Genomic DNA, 16,709 nt, shown 5'->3' with positions numbered 1-16,709 from the left:
GCAGGGAACCAGTCAGATAAGAGCATGACAGAACTGCTGAGTCAGGGGAGGGTATTCTGAGGATAAAGGAAAATGATGCATGTTCCCAAGCTAAGGTCAACTATCCAGGGTAATAGAAACGTTAAAAATTTGAGAAAGTGGGATTGCGTGTTGGAGCAAGTCCCTAAGAGAGCATAATAAGGACCTAACACACGGTGGGAAGAATCACAACTCCTGAAGTCCGCGCACCTAGAGCCCGTGCTCCGCAACAAGAGGAGCCACCGCAGTGAGAAGCCCGCGCACCGCAACGAAGAGCAGCCCCCGCTCGCCACAACTAGAGAAAGCCCGTGCACAGCAACGAAGACCCAACGCAGCCAAACATAAAAAAATAAATAAATAATAAAATATATTCTTAAAAAAAAGTAAAGAAAGAGATGATTTATTGGTCTGTAAACTGGAGGGAAGAAGGAAAAGGATAAAAGAATCTATAGCGACAAGTTGAGATTGGGATGAAGGAGATTGAGGTGGCTTTTCTCTGGTGGGTGAAATCTTTGGAATAAGAAAGAGAGAGAGGGAGAGAGAGAAAGGAAAGGGCTAGAATAAAAACAGTGATATTACTATAAAGGCTATTCTGGCCACGGTTTGGTGATGACCCAGGAGCTGAGCTGCGCATCAGGGGTGTGGGTGTGGGGAGGAGAGCTACCCAGCTTCTCGGTTCCAAGTGGAATTTTGAACGCAATTCCACACCGTGCACCTGCGCAGATGGGCAAGTTGGGCCCTCTAGTGAAAGAGCTCATCCCACATGCTATAAAAAAGCCCAGGATGGGACTCTGCGCTTCTACTGTCCAGGGCCTGGGTTCAATCCCTGGTCAGGGAACGAAGATCCCACAAGCCTCGCATTGCGGCCAAAAATAAAAAAGACAAGAAAGCCCAGGAAAAGATGGCTCAGAAGGTAGTGGGTAGAGAGAACACCATCATCCAGAGAAGTTCATGTGCAGAGCCTCTGGCTTTCCTCTTTCTCCTCCACACGCCTGCAGTCTCCTGACAAGCATCCTCACTTAGGTCTAAGTCAGATGTTAAGTCCTAGAAAAGCCTGAAAATCATGGAGAGTTCCTATGGTACCCTTTTCTTTGTTTAAATCATCTATTCTGGCCTTATTCCATAACTGATTCTTAAAATTATTTTTGTTCTGTAAACATGGAGAACATAAGCTTCCAGTAAGTATAATAGCGGTAAAGCCACATTTTCAGAGAAAACTATTACCAGCCTATTCAGTGATTTTAAATTAGTTTATTAATTGTATCAACATATTTACCAGGGTTTTGAATATCCAGAGTAGGCATTTTCTCAAATATTTACATTTAATGATAATTAAATACACGCAATTCAAAAATAGCTCTAGCTGTTATAATAGAGAACATATTTTCAAGAGAGGCACAAAAGAGAAGGTATCTAAAGAGAATTAGTGTTTCCTGGAATATTTTCCCACAGAAATCAAAACAATGTTAGATTTTATTTAATACCCAATAAATACATGAAAAGTACTTCTGTTCCCCTAAAAGTGCTCCTTTCTTCCCCAGGACATGTTGATAATTACTAGTACAACTTGATCATTTTTATAAGTTCAATAACAATTTTTAAAATGATCTACAACAATAAAGACATAATTCCCCTATTTGGGAATTATGTATGGACATCGATTATGTCCATACATAACTATGTATGGACAGCTATTTCTATGGACATCTTTGAATTGTCTCAAGGGTATTGTACTGACTTGCTTTCATCTACACAACTGACTAAAGCCTAGTGAAAAACACAGTTTAATAATCTCAAAGCAAAGTTTGAAAAAAAATTAAAGATATGAAATTTTTAAAAAAGCGAATATTGAAAAATATACAAGTAATGCCTTGAGTAGTGTAGGGCCTCCATACAAATAGACCTGCGTATAAAGAAGCAAGAAACTGTCAATGAAAAGATTGGCTTTCTCTTGTCGTGGCATTAAATACTGAGAGATTTAGGGCAAGTAGGTGAATATCAATTTATATATATATATATATATATACACACTATATATAATTTTATAAATTTATATATATAAAGTTGGTGAGACTAGATTTCCTCCCAGAGGGCCTTGAGTTCCCAGAGTTCCAATTCTGCATCTGAATACTTTACTGATACGCATGTATCCCATTCTTATACCTACCCAAGGGAGGATCTCAATAGACAGGTTGCAAAGACCTCGCAGCAGCCCTGCCCTGGCTCTGGCACATCATTACCTGAGTGCACAATATGTACTAAGAGTTCCACCGACGGAGATAGTCTGGACTTCTTAGAAGTTATAGGTAAAATATCAGCATTTCTTTTTGGCTGAGTATGTGAAACGTTTCAAGGGTTGTTTGAGTGACTGACTTTCTTTCCTTGCTCTAGGTCCCCACCTGCTTTGCATCTCACCATCGAGCAGACGGCCTGCTGGAAGTTGTTGCTGACCACCACATACAGTAACAGGTTGCCAAAGGTGTTCAGGGCAGCCAGTGGTCTAGAAACGATGTACGCCTCATGGATCTGATTCTCAATGGAGCAGCTGATTGAAAGCAGGCGAGATTCAATCCGAATGACCCTCAAGATATGGAAAGGCAAAAAGCATATATAAAACACGAGGAGCAGCAAAATGGTTAGTCTTCGAGCTTTCTGCTTAAGGCAGCTGTGCGTCTGAGGTCCTTGTGTTAGGGTGTAGATGATCATCGTATAGCAAAGCGTCACGATCACCAAGGGGAGGCAGAAAGTGGTCGCGGTCAAAATTAGATTGTACCATTTGATGGTCGTGAGGTCATCTGAACTGGTGAGGTCAAGGCAGGCAGATCTGTTGGTCCTGGTGGTTGATGTGATCAGAAAGGTTATGGGAATGACGGCCACCAGTGAAATGATCCACACCACCCCACAGGCCACCACGGCCCATCGAGTTTTATGGATGGAAAAGCAGCTCATCGGGTGAATAATGACAAAGTAGCGGAAGATGCTGAAACAGGTGAGAAAGAGGATGCTGCTATACAGGTTAAAATGGAAGCCGAAGCGGATAAACTTGCACATGAAATCCCCAAAGATCCAGTTTTCTCCGCTGGCGTAGTAGTGAATGAGGAAAGGCAGGCTGGTGAGGTACAGCAGGTCCGTGCAGGCCAGGTTCAGCATGATGACGGTGCTGCTTCTCCAGGGCCGCATCTTGAAGATGTACGTGGAGATTGCTACTGCGTTCCCAGGAAAGCCCACGAGGAAGATGATGCTATAAATAACAGGGAGGTAGTGCGTCTTGAGTGGGATCTTTTCATCAGTGCAATTTCCAAGAGCAGCTGCATAATTGGAGAAATCAGAAGCATTTGCAAAATCATCTAGTGGCTCATTCATGGTTGTCTCCTTTCATTTTGCAAGAAAACAAGAGAGTGCAGTTTGGCGATACGAATCGAGAGAAAGTAACTCGCTGCTAAAGGAAAAGAGAAAACATTAATGGTAGGGGAATGAAAACAATGATCCACTTTTCAATGAAAATTGCTCTAACAGCTTAAATCTGCCACTTTTTCTCTTTAATCTCCAAAGAGACCCTGCGGAAGAAATTGAATTTCAAAGAAAATGACTGTAAGGCAAGTTACTAAAGACATCTAACGATAATATAGAAGTTAAATACTATGAGAAGTAAAATGAAGGACTGGGGTGGAAAACCCCACGTTGTAGCTGTAGAAGACGACTTGGCCAGGCTGCTGTTGAGGTATGCCCTAGAGTGTCGCCATTAGAGACTTAACGAAAGCAAGATCCACCACTAATCACGCGTGAGGCACTTCACCAATGCGTTACCTCTAAACTTGACAAAACGCTGAGAACATTTCTTATTATCTCTATTTTACAGAAGAGACTAAAACTGCGACCTGTTCCTGGTAACACATCTAGTGGCACAGCTGGGATTTGAACCTGTGTTTGTCTGACTTAGAACCCATTCTCTTTCCAAACGGCCTCGCTGCGCTGCCTCTCAATCTGGATGACCCTAAATGAGGGACGCCATGGGAAGTGCAAAGGCATGACGAGACTGAATACCAGACATTTCTAAAATGTAGATTTCATACATTCCAACATTATATGTCTGGTGGATTTCATTTTCAAATTTCAGCTCTTCCAACCCATTTTAACAGCTAACATAATTTGCTCATGTTGTGAGGGGTGTGTTTGCAGGGGGAGGTGGAACGACAGCTTCATGCAGTGTTAAGAGCTAGGGTGCTGTTGCCAGAGGCCCTGACCTTGACTCTGCTTAGCCAAAGAGTAGTTGTGTGTCCCTAAGCAAGTTGCTTACACTCTCCAGGGCTGAGAGGAGTGGGATTTTAACCTTTCTTCTTCTTGCTTATCAGTGTTTTCTAAAATTTTGACTGTGAATTTCTGCATGAAGATCATTTAAAAGAAGAATTACTTACAATTAGGTTATTATTCGGATGTAAATGCTGTTGGTAAAATGCATCCACTTACATATTTATGGAGCGGCCACTGTGTATTAATTAGGCACTCTGCCAGGTCCTACAGATACCAAATGAATAACATGCACAGATGTACAAGCCACTATCTCAGTCTACTCGGGGAGATGGACAGAGGAATTATTTTAACAAAATACAACCCTACCTCATGGAACTGTCAATATATCAAAAAAAAAAAAAAAAGACACGAAAAACACTTGGAACACTACTGGGCACATAATAAGTGCTCGATAAATGTTAGGTGTTAATCACTAAGTCCTTTGATAGATGAATAGTACAAGGCTACTGATATTACAAAGAAGGGAGGGAACAGCTACCTAGAGAATAGGAGAGGGCACTAAAGGAACATCATTTAGGAGGGAACATTTAATCTGAAACTAGCAAGAAGAGAGGAAAGGCCTTCCAGGCAAAGGGAATAACATGTGCAAAGGCACTGAGGTGTGACAGAGTTCAAGAGGTTTCAAGAGAGATCTCAGAATGCATTTAAACATTTATTACTTTTATTCTGAATGAACTGGGGAAAGAATAGTTCAGGGATAGGAAGCCTGCCAGGCACTGAGGTGTGACAGAGTCCGAGAGGGCAGCTGTCAGGATCCACACCTGAGAGGCCAGTGCTCGCTGGGACCACGTATTACCAATCAATAGCGAATGTTTCTCTCCCGGTTCAGTTAATTTACTCTCACTGGTATTGCTATTTGTAGAACTACCACAGACACCGAACTAGGGGTGACAGGAGTTAGGCACTGCTGACCAGCAAGGGTGCTGTGAAGCCAGGAAACCACAGTGGATAGCTTTTCCCTTGGCCAAAAGCCATAATGGGCTTATGCGTGGATAGAAGGCAGTCATTTAAACCCAGAAGAAAATGGTCAGGGTCAGGGAGTCACTGAAATAGCACTTTCTGAAGTCTGTTCTTAGCAAGTCAAGATCCAAGACTGCTTATCTGTCAGCTCCTTGAAAGCAGAAGCATGAAGTCACCTCGTACCCCAGGGGCTGACACACATATTTATTGTGTGGGCCTCAATAAATATCGTTGAATAAAAGAATCATGACTAACATCAGCAAAATTTATCTTGTGTCGAAAAGCTAGTAAAGCAGCAATGGTTACTTAAAAAAAAAAGTTTGATTCTTTAATGGATTTTAAAATAAGGTGCAAAATTAATTTCTGTCATTGCAAATAAACCCCTGCCATGTTATGGGGCCACGTTAAACCATAATCATACCAGGAAAAGGCAGGCTGTAGGTAGAAACAACCACCTTACTGTTTTGAAAAACAACAGTGCAGCTTGGGATTTATTGAACAATGCCTGACCAATTGTAAGGGTGCAGGGGTTGACTAAGAAGTGTCACCCCTCTCCCCCAAACCTCACTAAAAGAATGGTTTGAGTTTACAAAATACGTGTGAAGTTAAGAACAGGAGACAAAAACTGGTCAGGGCTGTGAGCGAAGTAGAATGAGGCAGTTTCTTTCTTCGACAGTTCCAGAGTCCTGTGCAATTCACTGCTGCCACCAGAGCACCGGATGGCCACAAAGGCACCATTTCCATTCAGAGGACATTGTGGAATGATGTGGTGTATTCCCTACTGTGGATCTCAGTCATAGGGCGGTTACAGACCACCGAGGACTACTGGACTCTGTATAAACTAGAAAGAATGACCTATTAAGCTTCAACATAACCAGATGGATACGTTTGAACTAAGCTAGATGCCACACAAATAAAAGCAAGCACCAAAGATTCGGGAGTTTTTTATGATGGGAAAAAACCTCCATAATTTTAGCCTCTACTTTTTTCTCTGAAATTTGGAAGAGATTGGGAGTGTTTGAGGCTAGCTGCCGGATGTCAGTGTTTTAGCAATGCACAGCTCAGGACCGTCATCCTCAGGCCAGCCTGCATATGAACCCCACAGACTGCAATTGCAAGCTTCTGCGGATAAACAAGGCAGGACAGGTCGTGGTATCTACTCTCGGTGCAGCATATGCTACTTTGTGTCCATAGAGGATTCTTGCCCCCTTGTTGGGAACAAGTCAGGTGGGATTAATGAAGCAATGTGGTTTTTCTAGGGTATCTGATAATTTTGTAATAAACTCCTTATCCAACAGCCCCCGACTCCTCTGCAGCTCCCCCTGCCACACCCTGGGTTCTTCTGGTGCTGAAAACCCAAGGCTAAGTTGACACCCATTCTCTCCTCCTTTTCCCAAATTTCCAGTGGACCAGGGAGGGATAAACTTGGAGCACTGCTCCTCTCACCCTCCCTCAGAGGTCTTGGAAACCCCGCAGCTAGGGTTGTATGTGGTTACCAAAAAGAACCTTGGATAGACCTTTCATTCACAAAGATTCATCTTGGTTTCCTCATCTACATATTTGTAAACTAATTTAATTTCGTACTTGTGGAAAGCAGACCAGTTCTCAGCCCAGACACACTTGTGAAGAGGGTGAATGTTGTCCTCCCTGGACCCTGAAGGACCCCTCTTCCCTCAGACCCAAATTTCAAATAAGAATCGCAACTCAGGTACCCCAACGACCCTTAGGACCTGACACATTGATGGGGACCAAAGGTATGATTTTAGCTATTTGATCTTTGATATTCTCCAATCAAATAAAATCTATGGAAATGCACCCACACACACACAAAAGTTTTACATCCAATTTGGAGGTTTAGAGACAATCCTAAACTTGTTCGCTTAATCTATAGCAAAGAAACAAAACAAGATATAATAAAGGCATTTCAGGGGAAAATGTTTTGTTGGTGTGCTTGCTGCGGGGTTTGTGGGGCGGCGTCTTTGGGCTTTGCTAACACCTTAAAGCCCAGAAGCATACAGTGTGATCTAAGTACGCATCCGGAGGGCGGAATCAATCGATGTCAGAGATGAACTCTCTGCCCCCAAAGTTCCCACGCTTGGTCGTGAAAAAGGTAGGAGAAATCCATAGTCTGGAACTTCTCCAGGCCTCCCTGAGACAAATCTCTGGCCATTCTAGGCTTTTATTTTGCCCACATGCGCCCCTGCCCCCTGCCAGGATGCGGGGTTGCTACTGCTGCCCCGAGATACGAAGTTGGGGGCCTGGGGCTCTGGCCTTCGCCTGGTCCTGCAGCAGAGACGTGCCGGGGGGACTCTGTTCCCGCTGGCTCAGGGCGTCCCGCAACCTGGGTCCCCGCTCCCGGATCAGCGCAGGTACCTCGTACCCGTCTCCCTCCCGCCCGCGGGGCCCGCTCCCCCGGATCGCGGCTCACCTGGCACCCCAGGCGCGGCCGCCGTGCGCCCCGAGTGGCCGTCGGAGCGCGGCTGCGCCCTGGCGGCGGGACAGTCGGAGCAGAGGCCCGCGCGCCGCCCCTGCCCCTCCCACCGCTCGGAGCCCACGCAGCAGGTGCGCCCCGGTCCCGCCCAGCAGGCAGGGGACAGCATCCTCCCTCGCCCACTTTCATGGCCAGCACAGGGACAGCAGCTTCCTCTCTCGGGGATCGCTGGACATCCTCCATGTTTGTTTTGCGCGAAACTGCCCAAAGGGAGTATTCGCAGAGGAGCAAACACAGCCTGGCAGGAGGGCTCTTGCACCAGGGCAGTTGCGGTCCTGGGTCCTGTCGTCTGGGTCCAGAACTATCACCTGCTTGCCCACAGTTCACGGCCTTTCATTTAGTATGGGGTGGAAGCAACTTAAATTCCGGCTCTCTAAATTGAAGACCTCCGCCAGAGGGTCTTTTCACTGTATGCAATTACAGGCCTGCCCTCCACCGCTCAGCAAAATGGTGTAAAAACAGTTTGTAACTGTGTGGAGAGAGCACCCGTTGGAATCTCCAGATCTAGGACGCAGCCCTCTTGCCATAACCTGAGAACAGCATTTTCCCTTCTCTGAAACTTGGCTACACCATCCAAGAGAACCCGTCTCTGAATCATTGGATCCTGAGGTCCCTGACAGCATCAGAGACAAGTTTTCTGTATTGCCTGATGGGGACGCGTGGAGAAAGCCCCCTCTCCGCTCCACCGTGAATGGGCACTGAATGCCCCTTTTGAACTATCATGTTGATGGGCATTAAAGCAACCAGTCCAACCTCTGGGCGTGCCAGCCTGCAGGAGCAAGAATGTTAAACTAGGCATCCCAGAGCCCAAGTGAGAAGATCCTCCCTTGCTGATGGTTGGGACAGCACTATATTAGGTATTTTTATTAGTGCGCTTACCATTATTTGAGTCCCAGCCTCTCCCAGGAAATATTTTGCATCAGAGAAAAATTATTCTCCAATTTTACTATTTTTAATGACTTCCTCAATTCCTCATGTGGAATTATTTGATCCTATTTATTTCCAATCCATCCACACATTCATTCAACAGACATTTGCTGCTCGATTATTCTGTATCAGGCACTGGGGAGCTAAAGAAGAATAAAACTTGATCTCTGCCTTCCAGGAGCGCGTATCCCTGAGAAAAATGAACAGTTAATTTAAAAAGTGATTAGGGTTTGACCCTGGAAAATAAGGGTGCTATGAGGGAATATAAATCAGTTGTGAGAGAGAGAGAGATCACAAGAAGCTTTCAGAGTAAAAGATGTTTGAGCATTTTCCCTTGATGATCAAGATGTCCATATAAAGAGGAAATGGCTTAGAGGGATTATTTAAAAACAGGTATTGGGTCCTAGAATTTTAGATGTGGAAAGGAAAATATCCAGTCCTGGGAATGTAAAATGGTGCAACTACTATGGAAAACAATATGATTGTTCCTCAAAAAATTAAAAATAAAATTGCTATATGATCCAGCAATTCTACTCTGGGTATATTCCCAAAAGAATCAAAATCAGAGATTCAAAGAGATATTTGTACACTCATGTTCATAGCAGCATCATTCACAAGAGCCAAAATGGGGAAGCAACTCAAATGTCCACAGGTGGATGAATGGATAAATAAAATGTAGTACGTACATACAAGGGACTCTTATTCAGGCTTTAGAGAAGAAGGAAATTCTGACACATGCTACAACATGGATGAACCTTGAGGACATTACATTCAGTAAAATAAGCCAGTCTTAAAAGGACAAATACTGTATGATTCTGTTTACATGGGGTGTTGAGAGTAGTCAAATTTATAGAGACAGAAAATAGACTGGTGGTTGTCAGAGGCTGGAAGTAGAAGGAATGGGAAGTGTTTGTTTAATGGGTACAGAGTTCAGTTTTGAAAGATGAAAACAGTTCTGTGTGAAACTCTCTGAAGATGGCATGGGTCTTCACGCCCAGAGGATGACGATAATGATGGTAGCACGACAACGTAAATGTACTTAATGCCACTCAACTGTACGTCTAAAAATGGTTAAGACGGTAACCTTTATGTCATGTGTATTTTACCACAATTTTTAAAATTCTGTTGAAAAACCCATAGTTATGGTCTCACTTTACAAAGGAGGTCACTGAGAATTAGAGACGTCCAGGTGACAAGCCTGAGCACACAGCCAGGGAGGCCTGTGTAAGACCAAGCCATCAGCCCTCTGTTCTGACTGCACCGTGCCGCTGGTAGCTGGACCACTTGATGGAAGCCATTGCTCTATCAGAAAACAATGTGCTTTAACCCAGCACTCTAAAATGGCTCCATCAACAAGGTGATTATGAGCAACTGTCTTTTTTATCTCTTAATATTTATCTATAAATATTGTTTCTTATTACAACTTGAAGTCCTCACCAATAAAGTAGTCGTTTCCAGGAAAATATAAAATAAAATAAAATACTAACTGATAGATCTTAAACGTCTCTGATTAAAGAGAATGATATAGTTTATATGTCTTTAAAACAACTTGCCTTAGAAAAATGATGTCACTAATTTAGACTATGTTTTAAACTTCAAATTTAGGATCTGGAAGTAGTCTTTTACCAACCCTAAGTCAAAGACTCGTATAAGGGTAAAATTCAACTTCCCTTTAAAATTGGTCTCTTGCCCAGATTCAGAAATGCGTTTTCTTCTTTAAAATGAGCACCCAATAGAACAGAATTGCAGCATTTAGATTCATAGCTATTTGAACAGTACAGGTGCCACCTGCAGTGCGTTGCAATTGCTCCTCTGAAGCAGGGGACGGGGTTTAGCTCCACGATCATCTGGCTACTCAGAATTTCTCTAATTAGGAAGCACTGACATCTTAAAGCATCCTGCTCCAAAAGCCCTGTGAGACTCTGCAGAGAAGGCAGATTCAAGTAGCATCCTCCAAAGGCAGGAGGAAGAAGAAGGAGTAACATATTACAGCTATCCTCTTCTTCAGAGTTGAGTGAGAAAGGAGAAAGTCATTGGTGATCATGTGGGCCCTACAATTTCTCTCTCCCCTGGTTATCATCCCCCATCATTCCTGACCGTTTGTATTAACCACCTCTATTCTTTTATTCTGATGCTTTGATATCTGGGGCTTTGCTGATGGGGAGAGACTGCCTCTCCCAGAGTTAGCCAATTCCTGGAGATAGTAAACTCATCAGAGAGTGTAATGTCAAATGCAAACCAACCAATCCAGAGCCCATAGCCCAACCACCTTCTTTATTGGGCTATCACACTCTGGCCCACCATCCACCTGCCCTAATCATCCCAGGACCAGGTACCAGACAACTAGGGTCAGCCTCTATTCCCCAGAACCTGCTGAAATTATTCAAACTAGCCAGTCCTAAGCCTGATTCCCTGCCTTGCCTTGTCCTTCCCACAGAAACCACAGTAAAGGTTCTTGCCATATTTCCCCCCCTCCTTCTGCCTCCTGACCCACACTGGTGCTTCCCTGTGTGACCTCCTGAGGTGTGGTGTGCCCCCTCCTCTTGGGATCTGCGAGTATAACAAACCACCTTTTCAATGGCAATCATCCCCTGGTATGTTGGCCTCACCACACCTGAATGATAATAAAACATATTTTGAAACACCGTTCATGGCCTTGTCAGGTTTTTTCGTAACTTTGGCCACAATATGATACGTCTTGGTAGGATAGCAGTACTCTCATGAGATGAATTGTCTTGATTTAAAAAATAAAAAAGGTTAACTTTTTTTCGAATGCTTTTAAAATGGATTGCTCAGTGAAGATGCGTCGTTTAGATAAAGCAAGGTTTTGATCTATACTAGGCAACAAATTCAGCTATTGCAATGCCTTCCAGATTCCTACACTATTTCTTCAGTGAGGAGGAAGACTTTATGGTACAGCAGAGAGAGTCCCAGAAGTTTGAGACCTGAATTGTAGTGTTTGGAAAGCAACTCAATTAGGTGGGAGAGGAAATTCCCTTTCTAGGTCTCCCTCTAGGAAAAGCAGATGTTGGGCAGGTCAGTTCCAGATTAAAGGGATCTCAGTTTTGAAAACTTAAGAGAAACTCCAAGCTTAGTTGCTTAGAAGAGTATGTATGATATTGCTGTGCTAATGTGAATCCCCTGCCACGCTTCTATGTGAACATCTTTTGATGATTTTTAAATGTTTTCACAATGATATGTTCTTTGAAAAGAGGCTTTTCTGGGGAATTTAGAGAACTATTAGGAAAGAGGTTGACTAGGTTGTCCATCCTTAGATCCAATCCCAGTATAATCTGGAAGATGGCATGGGTCTTCTAGGTGGATAAAGAGCCAGGCAGTCAGTAGAGCTAGAGTGGATGGTCACAGCTAAGCATGGGGCTCCCAGACTGCACAGGAGGAGTTTTAATGTGAAGTATGGTAACCAATGGAAGCAGGCAGAAATGGAGACTGGAGACTAAGGAAAATGTCATATAGAAAAGCCAGGGAATGGAGAAAACCATCAACAAGAAAATGAGCTCTTTGCCCTTGCTGGTGCAGGGTCCTCTGCTTTGACCATCCTTCCCATCTCATCTTTCTGGCTTGAATCTTAACAAAATACACCACTAGTCTATGATTATCTTTGCCCAGAAATATATTTTCTTCTCTGAATACTTACTGTACTTATAGTATGTACCATACAGTCTAGCATGTATTCATTTGAAACTGATTAATAGTATGATAAACTACAATGGTTTTAAAACTTGAGTCTTGCCTAATCAACAAAATTGTCTATATCTCGAGAGAGGAGTTTATATTCTCCTCTTTGGACCTTGCCGCACCATCAATCTGTGTATAGTAGACTATTACAACCGCCTACTGTTGTTAGGCAATTATTACTATAACCATGAATCTGATTCCTCATTTGACCTTGATTAATACTAAAATAGGTTTTAGTTACTAGTTGAGACTAAGCTGTCTCCCACTGGCCTCTGTCCAGTCAGTTGAGCATATGAAAAAGGACGTGGGGAAAGAGTGGCCAAGAATTTAACAGAATGAACACTAAGCTGAAAGACTGAATGGGGCAATTAGGAAATCACTGCTGGCCCGAGAACAGTTCAGTCACGTGGTAGGGGCTGAAGCTATTTTGTGCAGTGGGTAGAGCAGTAAAGTGGGAAGTTACAAGTGAACTAGGAGGGATGGGAAGAAAGAAACAAGGACGAAGCTTGAAGGCTGACATGTTTAAAGGAAAGATTTTATTTATTTATTTATTTTTAGGTTAGAGAAACCCTAAGCATTATTGTAGAGTGAGGGAAATAAAAAAGCCAATAGAGAAGAAAAGATTGAAGTGGTATAATTAATGGGCAAGGAACATGACACGATAATACTAGCTGGGAGGTATGACTCAGCAAATAATAAACATGTGTTTGAATTCTGGCTTCTACCTTTATAAGCTGTATAATTTCTTTCTTTAAACCTCATTTTGTTCATTTGTCAAACTTGTTAACACACCATACAAAGTTGAAAATGATTAGGATAAATTTTGATTCTCAAAGTTGACTATACGTTGTAAATACTTTAAAAAGTTTAAAAAATACTCATGCCAACCATGGCTGAATTTCAAAAGCATTACATTGAGAAAAAAAAAAAAAGCCAGAAACAATGAACCCACTTTGTATGATTCCATCAAGATCAGGCAAAAATAATAATCATCACCATCATCATCATCATCATCATCATCTATGAGGATAAAAATTACAGTAGTAGTTGCTTCTGGAAGGAGAGGAGGGTTGACCCAAATGGGCAAGAGAAAACTTTCCAGGTTGATGTAAATGTCCTATATCTTGATTAGGATGTTGGTTACTGAGATGAATACATTTGTTAAAACTCACTGAACTGTATACTTAAAACCCGTGTAAAAATACTGTATGTATTTATACTTTGATTAAAAAATAATTAACCCCAAAGGAAGATTTGATTTAATTGGTATGGGAAGTGGATTGGAAATTGGGATTTTTATAAGCTGCCCTGGTGATTATAATATAAAGAAAAGTTTGAGAACCACTGGGCTAAATCATCTGCTGAGATTAAGATTGAGATTGTGAAGAAGCGACCTTGAGAAATTTGAGAAAGGTTTGAAATTAGAAAGTGGGTTGAATGGGTACAACCTTTGCTCTCAGGGTATGCTCGTGGATTATCTGCATCAGAGACCCCTATGGTGCTTGAAAAAATGTTCATTCTTGGGGCCCACAACAGATGTACTGATACATACTTTGGGAGTAAGTTCCAGGGTTTTGCATATTAACAAGCTTTCTCCAGGTGATTTTTATACTCTAAAGTTACAGCACTTCCTGAATAAAGGGACCAGGATTTCAATGGAGAGAGGAGGATTGTATGGAGAGCAATTCCTAGCAGGGGAGGGCAGCCTTAACTTGCAGCAGAGAAAGTATTTGGAAAACCAATCACATGACAATCTGGACTGCCAGGCATCCACATAAATTTGAGGAGGTGATGTGCAGCTGTAATGCAAAAACAAAACAAGCCTGGAAAATCAAGAGAAAGAAAAGGAGTAATAAAATATGGATCTGTTCCAGAGTCTGAGGCTCAGCCGTTGGACCAATGATCTTCTTGGGATGTACCTTTTGGACAGCAGTCAGAGCTTCTTAAAGTTGATTCCTCTGAAATGAACCAAAAATACATGTCAGGATTGACAATTTTCATGGGAAGTATTAGCAAAGTGTTAACATTTCAAAAAGGAATACAGCACACATTTGAGAAGGACTTTGGGTAGGATTTAGACCAAGGTAGATGTCAGAGGAGTTTCCTGGTGGTCTAGTGGTAGGATTCGATGCTTTCACTGCCGTGGCCCGGGTTCAATCCCTAGTAGGGGAACTGAGACCCTACAAGCCCTGCAGTGCGGCCAAAAAAGAAGGTAGATGTTTTTAAGGAGGATTTCCAGGAAGAGAGGTCAGTCTATATAAAAATACGGAGGCTGAGGATTGAAGGAAGTGTTCAGGTAATAACACGAGGTCCAGTTCTCCTGGAATATTAAATAAAAACTACATCTAGAAGTGTAGTGGCAGGGATGGGTAAGTCCTAAAAAGTAGAATGGGAACACATTTTGGAGAGACTAAATCCCCTTTCTCCAGCCCTGGCTCTGAAGAAGCAAGCTGCCATGAATCATGAATCCTGCAGCCTCCAAGGAAACCATTTCTGCTAACAGCCCAGGGAGAATGGAAGTGGGTTCTTCCATGCTGAGCCTCTGATAAGAACTCAGCCCTGGGCAACAGCTTGATTGCAGCCTGGTGAGACCCTGAGCAGAGAACCAGCTAAACTGTGCTTGGACTCCTAACCCTGGACTCACAGAAACTATAAGCTAATAAATATGTGTTGTTCTAAGCCACTAAGATGTGGTCATTTGTTATGCAGCAACAGGTAAAGAATGTAGATTTTCGTGAGCTGTCTTTATCTAATTACACAGGCAGTGGGGAGCCATTAGAAGTGTTTGAGTTGGGAAGTGTAATAAAAGCTATCTCAGATGTGCTCAGCACCTTATCATCCACTATTTTTTCTGTTGGGTAGGTGTTCAGTTCAAATTGTTGATCAGCAACTTTCCACCAAGAAAAAAGGAAATCCCAGGAAACTGTGTGAAAAAAAGAAACAACGTTGTGTTTTTTGTCCTTGTTTTTACTTTAAAGAGTTAGTCATTCATATTTCTTATATTATTTATGTATCAAGTTATATTTATTATGTATTATATTTTGTTTATGTTTTTAGGTTTTCATCTTCTGCTGTTTACTCTTGTGGTTAAGGTTTTACTTCCTCGTTTTTTTCTTCGGAAACTTTGAAATTATAAAAAGAATGTTGGACCAGAATCACATGGTTCCTTAAGCTATCTTCTTGTTTTATGAAAGACAAGTAGATTCAGGGGTCAATGCCAAGTCTCTTGCCAGCATAAGGGAAACTTTACTATACCAGCTTGTCACACAAACATTATCTTTGTCTTTACCTCTTAAGACCATGAAGGAATGCACCCCTCCATCCCCATCATGCACACACACTGCCATTCAGCATGTAAAAATACCTCCATACCCTCTCCTTTGCTGAGGTCCCCATAATGCTACTTGTGACATTTGTGAACCCCAGTGACATAACTAAGGACAGAACGGTTACGTCTGAAGCAGATAGGAGGAAACTGTTCCAGGATTGCCCTCGACTTCTGTACCTTACCTTGTTCTATTCACCATGTGAACAGAACATTAATCCCTCTTACACGCTGATGGAAGTTCAGGGATTCAAATTCTTTGGTGCTGAAGTAATGATTGTTTGCATTTTTTGAAATTTGTTTCTCTACCCTGCTAAAGTCTCATGTCACTTTTCCCCTTCAGCAACCACATTGCACAATACTATCTTATTATATTTGTCATGCTTCTGCGTTTGAATTAAAATGCCTCAAAAAAAAAAAAAAAAAAACAGGCTCCGTAATTTCTTTATTATAGCATTTTCAATCTCTTCCTTTTGACCTTTTGGTATTGCTTTCACGATTAATTTTTTTCCAGGGCCCTGTTGACACAACAGACCACTGTACTAACCTATTAACCTTTGAAAAATCAAAGTTGAAATCTGATTTGAGTAAGGGAACCAAAATAGTTTTCAGCTAGCCTGGGCTTTATGAACAATAAGCCAGACAAGTTCATCTCCATGATGGACAGGCTCTGTGTGTGGAGGGGTTGGTATGAAGAAAAGGAGATTGAAATGCAGTGCATTTCATGGAAAGATAGCATTGGGTCTAATCTTAGAGTGGCTGGTCTTAGTGCTCACTTTCAGGGAGAAGATGAAAACATAAGTAATTTAGTTGTAACAGTTGTGTCTTCCTTCTTCCATTTTTCACAGACATTCCTCAAGAGTCCGCCCTTTCTGCTTTGTGCCTGATGTATGATCGTTAGTTAAAATCGTTAAGCTGTTTACTGTTCCTCGCTTCCTAATTATACCAAACTGATACTTCATTAAATTGGAAAATTTTTAA

At 42.3% G+C, this 16,709-nt stretch overlaps 1 protein-coding gene across 1 annotated transcript; it reads right to left on the bottom strand.

Moving 5' to 3' along the window:
- Window positions 1-2,359: 2,359 nt before the first annotated feature.
- OXGR1 (oxoglutarate receptor 1) lies at window positions 2,360-3,381 on the bottom strand. The gene has a single exon (XM_061171094.1). The coding sequence runs from the start codon at window positions 3,379-3,381 to the stop codon at window positions 2,368-2,370; it is 1,014 nt and encodes a 337-aa protein (XP_061027077.1). The 3' UTR covers window positions 2,360-2,367.
- Between the last annotated feature and the right edge of the window lie 13,328 nt (window positions 3,382-16,709).

This window comes from Eubalaena glacialis, chromosome 16 (assembly GCF_028564815.1).
Source record: "Eubalaena glacialis isolate mEubGla1 chromosome 16, mEubGla1.1.hap2.+ XY, whole genome shotgun sequence".
Taxonomy (NCBI): domain Eukaryota; kingdom Metazoa; phylum Chordata; class Mammalia; order Artiodactyla; family Balaenidae; genus Eubalaena; species Eubalaena glacialis.
This window is presented reverse-complemented; position numbering and strand designations above follow the sequence as displayed.